General features: G+C 48.3%; 1 protein-coding gene across 1 annotated transcript; it reads left to right on the forward strand.

Moving 5' to 3' along the window:
* Positions 1-197: 197 nt before the first annotated feature.
* GPR150 (G protein-coupled receptor 150) lies at positions 198-4,617 on the forward strand. Its single transcript, XM_088652935.1, has one exon. It carries the CDS (start codon positions 1,729-1,731, stop codon positions 3,076-3,078), a length of 1,350 nt encoding a protein of 449 aa, XP_088509061.1. The 5' UTR covers positions 198-1,728; the 3' UTR covers positions 3,079-4,617.
* The last annotated feature ends 1,693 nt before the right edge of the window (positions 4,618-6,310 follow it).

The raw sequence follows: 6,310 nt of genomic DNA on the forward strand, positions 1-6,310 counted from the left end.
GATTTCAGGCTCAACCTATATCAATGTTTTGAGGGTCAAAAATGAAATAGTAATATTAAAAAGTTGCCAAAAAATGAACAGAAAAAAGTAGCAGCAAATTTTAAAATAACAGAAGCAGCATTTTTGTTGTTTAAACAACAAGGAGTATTTCCAAATCTTTTTTTTTTTTTTTGGATTATTTTCTTTATTTTAAGATGAAAACCTTGGATGCTTTCCTACCATTTCTGATTCATTTCTGATGGGGGCGTACTTATAAAGAAGTACCATCTGGTAGAAATCATATTAGAAATGCCTTGGTGTAGGAGAAAGGTTTATTCTTTGCAATGAAAACACAAGTGCATTCATGCAGTATTAATCTGTGGCCAACCTTTATGCCTTCCGACAAGATACAACTTTCCAGACTACCAAGGCAAAGAATCGCTTTTGGTTGAACAGGATTTGTAAACAAGTTTAGTTGTGTATGTGTGTATGGGTTGTTTTAATTAATAAAAAAATAATGCCACATAACACAATGACAGTCAATCAACCTCTTTGTGGTTCCCCCCCCAAGTGATTGAGCCACTCTCCCCAAAGACCTCTGTAAAGTCACCTGATCATTTAGGCTTTTTTTTGTTGTTCTTTAGGCATTTTAAAAAAAAATCAGGGGGACGGTAACTGCATTTATATCCCATCCTTTCTTTCACCATGGAATTTAAGACAGAATACATAGGCAGTCTTTCATCCAGGACTGAGCAGACTCAGACCTGCTTAGTTTGAGCAAGGTGGTAGCGCCTTAAAAAATAACATATTTCCTGTTTGATGAAGTGGGCTCTAGTTTACAAATATCTATGCCTCAATACATTTGTCAGCTGTCAATGTGCCACAAATTGTGGGTCTGCATCTTAGTTACCTTACTTCATTTGTTCCTATTCTCCAAGGGAAGAATGAAGAAGACCCTTTGCTGGTCTGATTTCCCCTTTCTACCAAGTTGGGGCAAAAGCTGTGAAAATACCACAGGAGCACTGTAGGAAGTAGGGAAATCAGGAGCAATAGTTTCTGGCTGTTTAATCTGCCTCGGTGAGTTGCACAGTTGTCAGCTATTTAACCGGCCACTATAGTTATGCCTAAAACAGCAGCTTGATGTCCAGACATCAGCTGATAAGTGTTGATGCTGCGAAAAGCTTAACAATTTCTGTACATCAAACTGCTGCAGGGGCACAAGACAATTTTAGCGTTGATAAGGTTATGAAGAATATGCAGTCTGTTCTTGGTGGCGCCAATGGCAAGACTCCTGGAGTCCTGGGCTTTTACAATACAGTACAGCAGGATTTATTTGTGCTTCCCTTGCAACAGGTTTTCTAGCACATCCAAGCTAGATATGAACCCCTTTGAGAAAGCAACAGTGAATTGATGTGGCGATCCCTTTGGTTGAGTGAGAATTGAACGCCGGTATTTAGCTGCGAAAGGCGTGTGCTTTCGGGAGACGTCTGTGGAGAATGTGACAATGAAGAGACCCTGACTCCGCTCAAGACGACTGCAACCGTTGAATTGGAGGGGAGGGCGAGATGGGCTGCAGAGTGGGCAGAGCACACAGGCGCGATGGCTGCAGCCTGGTGCGCCCACCCACGGTGAGTGACAGGTGACAGGCAGAGCCCCTATATATGCTGCCGAGGGCACCCTTGCACAATCCTCGCTGCTCCTTTCCCAGAGTAAAGTTCACCCCCAGTTGGGCGGGCGACGTCGGAAGGCATGGAGGACTCGTTCAACCCGGACACCCTTGCCGTCGGACCCAACTTATCCGGCATCGCGATTCCCGGGTGGAACTTGAACTTTTCGTCCCACGGGGCTACTCTGGGGCAGCCTAGTGCGCGGACCCTGTCGGCGGGCGCGATCCTGCTGCTGGCGCTGGTGGGCAACGGCTTGCTCTTGCACAGGCTGCGCTGCGGAGGGTGCTGCTGCGGGTCCCGCTTCGGACGGCGGCGCAAGATGGATTTCCTGCTGGCGCACTTGGCCATCGCCGACCTCTACGGATGCGGGCTGGTGCTGCTCTCCCAGCTTCCACCTGCCGATGTGGAGCCGGGGCAAACGGCGTGGCCTGCAGGGGACGCCACTTGCCGCCTCCTGTGGCTCCTGCAAGGCTCTGGGCTGCTGGCGCCCTCGCACATGCTCGTCCTGATCGCGATCGAGCGACACCACATGGTGAGGGGCCCCGCGCACCCGCCGCTCTCTTTCCTGCCCGCCCGAGGCGCTTTGGCTGCGCTAGGCTGGCTGCTGGCGCTGCTGCTCGCCTTGCCGCAAGCCTTCGTTTATCGGCTGGCGCCTCTCGAGTCCGGGGGTCGTTGCCTCAGCATCTTCGCACAGCGGCCCCGCTGGCACGGCCAGACCTACGCCGTGTACTGGGCAGTCGCGGGCTTCGTGGCGCCCGCCTGCCTCCTGGGCGGGACCTGCGGCCGCATCCTCAGCGCGCTCGGCGGCGCACCCGGCGCCAAGAACGACGACGACGCCGAGCCGTCGCGGGGGGCAGCGGGCAGCGCCCGCCATTACGGCGCGGAGCTTCCCGGCGCCTCTGCCGCTCCTCGCCCGCCTCCGCCGCTCTTGCTGCGGCTCCTGCCCCTCGCCAAGTGCGCGCTGCCCTCGCCGCCTGCGCCGCGGAGCCTGCCCCGCGCGCGGGCCCGGGCGCTGCAGCTGACGCTGGCGCTGGCCATGCTGTTCGCGCTCTGCGGCTTCCCGCGCTTTCTCCTAGAGCTCGCCTTGGCCTTCGCCTCCTCGGAGAGCAGCGGCGGCGCCACCGACGAAGCGCGGGCGGCCCTGGGGAGCATCATGGCGGCCACCAACAGCGCCCTCAACCCCTACGTGTGCCTCTTGTTCCACAGCCACGGCCCGTGGGCGCGGCGCCTCCAGCGCAGCCTGTGCCGCTGCCCCGACGGGCAGCCCCGACGGCGCGCTCGACACCGGCATCGCCCGCCGCCGCAAGCGGCTGCCGAGCGCCCTGGACGCTGGCTGTGCCCTTGCCAGACCAAGCCGCCCACCGTCTCCACGGTCGTCCACCTCGAGGAGGGTGAGACGCCGCTCTCTGCCGCTTGCGAAAGCGGCTTCTAAACAGTTTCTTGTGGGATTGCAGGCACGGAAGGATTTTTGCAGTATCCCCAGGACGTCATCAACAAGCATTTTTGACTCATTCAACCCGGATATGTCCCTTTCCTGGAGAAATCCGATGTTTTAACACCCACACACACCCCACGACCTCTGTTACCGCAATCTCCTGGGGATGTCTCAGCAGCCGATTTGCAGTAGTATCTGGACTGGGAAGCACCCAAGGAGGAAGACAAAAAAGCAAAAGAGAACTGACAAATTATTATAATGCCCACCTCAAGCATACTAGGTGCTCTCTTCACACAATGTGTCACAGAACTTTGTTGTCCTTGGTTGTAAGAGGTTCTGGGGTGTAAGCTTCCCTGTGGGGTCCTCACTTGCTCAAATCTGGGAGACTCCCATCTTAACTCCGGAATTCTGAGGGCTGCTGCCTACTCCAGTGTGGAAAACACACTCTGTACTTGCTCAAGAACTATCTTAATTAATACTTTACACTTCACAGCGCTGACCCGTCCCTGAAATTTGGCTGTGAATCTGGAGCCCTTGTGACCCTTGCTTAGTTTAATCCATTATGAAGCCATGACCCTCTTCCAAATCAAGGAAACCCAGAAGGGCCAGGAGATTCCACTTGACCATTTCAGATCTAGCTGCTATTTTAAGCCCTTGCTGGGAATGTAGGGACTTGTTTCCAAGTAAATGGGCTTAGCTTGGACATGGTAACAGCCAAATGTTTTAAACTTCCTGAAGTTTTGTTCAATTCATTGCACTCCATAACTTATGATGGGACTTACACAATGTGGTTTTAGCACAATCATTCTGTAAGGTTTGTCAAGAACAGGGTTCTGCATAATCTGTTGCTTTCACTCATCACAGCAGTTTTCAGGTGTGTTATTTTCAAATTCCATTGCCACAGATTTTGCCCCTTTTCAAGAGAAAGGGGCAAAAATAAGGACTGCTTTTGCTATGCAAACTGACCGTATATACTGTCTTTCTTAATTTTGTCATATTCCACACAATCAGTGCAAGTGAACTTAATATTAGACATTTTGTATATGAAGCATATGATAATTGACTTTTCTGTTCAGTATAATTGGTCTAATCAGCATATAAGCTGTAATGAAAGCTGCCAGTGACCTGTGGGCAGAGGTTGAGAAAAATCAGCAGGTACAAAAATGTAACTTGCAAAACTGAAAGGCTTTTAAGAATGCTTTATGCAAATGTAGCTCTTTTCTAAGTGGGCATTAGTGGCAAGTATGCAAAAATATGTGGCCTTGTAACAGGCATAAATAAATGTCATATATAAGTACCCCTGACTGATAATCTACAATTGCAGTAGTTTCTAAAAGAGTATAATTGCTTTTACCTTTGATAGTTAATATTCTGTTCTCTTCTCACATAATAGTAGAGTTCATTCCAGCAGGTGGATTTTATTTTTTGCACAATTTGCTCTAGAAAAAAAGTGCAAGGAGTTGATAGAATGTCTATGTTCTGGGTACTCCACTCCCCTTTCACAGAAAAAGTCTGTTTCTCAGTAAAAAAGGTTGAAGCTTTTGTGCAGTTGGTCCCTTGCACACTATATAAAATGATATTTGGGTGTGCATGGGTACAATTTAGGAAATTAGCATTTATAAACAAAAAAGAACCCAACAATTCCAGGACAAGCAAGGATGTATGCACAGGACACATGCAAGCAAACTGTAATAGAATAGAGGGAGTGAAGTAAAATGAAATGTAACAAGTGCTTGTCTGAATACAGTGGTACCTCGGTTTAAGTACACAATTGGTTCCGGAAGTCTATACTTAACCTGAAGCGTACTTAACCTGAAGCAAACTTCCCCATTGAAAGTAATGGAAAGTGGATTAATCAGTTCCAGGCGGGTCCGCGGAGTACTTAAACTGAAAGTACTCAAACCGAAGCGTACTTAAACCGAGGTATGACTGTATAGCCCAAGCTGTTCATTAATGCTGAAATGAATTCCAGCATCCTATCCTATTACTCCCTTCAGAGACAGCATCGCTTAAAGCAGTAATAGCTCTGTCCCACTAGCTTTCATTTTGGAAAAAACACACAAAGATGTTGTGTAGCTTGCGTAACAAAAGATTAACAAGTAGGAGCACACAAAAAAGGGGCACACTTCATCATTAACCCATGACAGAAGTTCTGTTGTTCAGGATTTCCAAGCCAACTGCAACAGGAGCTGGTGGTGCTGTCTGCAGTTTGCAGGGGAATGTCAGCCTCAAATGCAAGCATTTTCTGAGAGTAATGGTATATTTCTGCAGTAGGAAAAGGCAAAACTCGTTTTTCCTTTTCCTTCAGAGCCCACCTCCCCCAAACTCTGCAATGCTAGGATTCCTGCTGAAACCCTTTAATGCTGGGAGAGGAGTTTGGGGCTGTTGTTTTTAATTTCATAAGGCAATCTCAAATGGGTAGCATACTGGCAGCCAATACAGTTCTTACAGCTCAAGGGTGTTACATGCTGATGCTAGGCTGCTCCAGTCATGAGACTGGCCACTGTATTCTGCTCCAGCTGCTGCTTCAACCTCAGCCTCCACATGTAGGTCTTGGAGGCTATTGAGCACAGGTTCATAGCAGGATACTTTTGCTTAATCTAATTTTAATGTACAAACTAAAACACTTCTGCTTGCCTGGGGAGTTCCCAAAGTATATACCGGTATATAAAACCCCCCACTACCTTGTTTTTGGACGGCTCCTTTTAGCTTGCTAACTGATAGGCATGGGGCCACTCGTGTTCAGCATTTGAGGGAAATGTGATGAGATTTGCCTACACAAATACCACCTTTCTTCGTTTTAAACTTCACCTCTCAGTTCCAATACATGGGGTTTTTGTGGGGGCAGGGAGAGATTAAGACAATAGTTTTTCCCACAGCACTAGAGAGCAGATCCAAATTATTCTGAGTTTCTTCTTATTCTTTGCATTTGCTTGAAGGGGACTAGCTGTGTGTGTGTGTGTGTGTGTGTGTGTGTGTGTGTGTGTGTGTGTGTGTGTGTGTGTGATGGAGAGGACAACGGTTGCTAGGGAGATTTAACATATTTGAGTAGCAAAAATCTGCATGCAAATCTCTTGGATATTTAGACCAAATGAAACAACATATGCTGCTCGCACTTAAACTGCAAATGCAAGCCATGTTGGTATACCCAGACAAGTATCTGGAGTGTGTTGCATGAAGGTTAAACAATACGTAAAAGGCTTATGCAATACAGTAAAAGAAAACAGCG

Source organism: Zootoca vivipara, chromosome 10 (assembly GCF_965207765.1).
Source record: "Zootoca vivipara chromosome 10, rZooViv2.hap1.1, whole genome shotgun sequence".
Classification (NCBI taxonomy): Eukaryota; Metazoa; Chordata; class Lepidosauria; order Squamata; family Lacertidae; genus Zootoca; species Zootoca vivipara.

Excerpts from the sequence above, each read along its gene's own strand:
- GPR150 (XM_088652935.1), top strand. The coding sequence starts at position 1,729 with ATGGAGGACTCGTTCAACCCGGACACCCTTGCCGTCGGACCCAACTTA.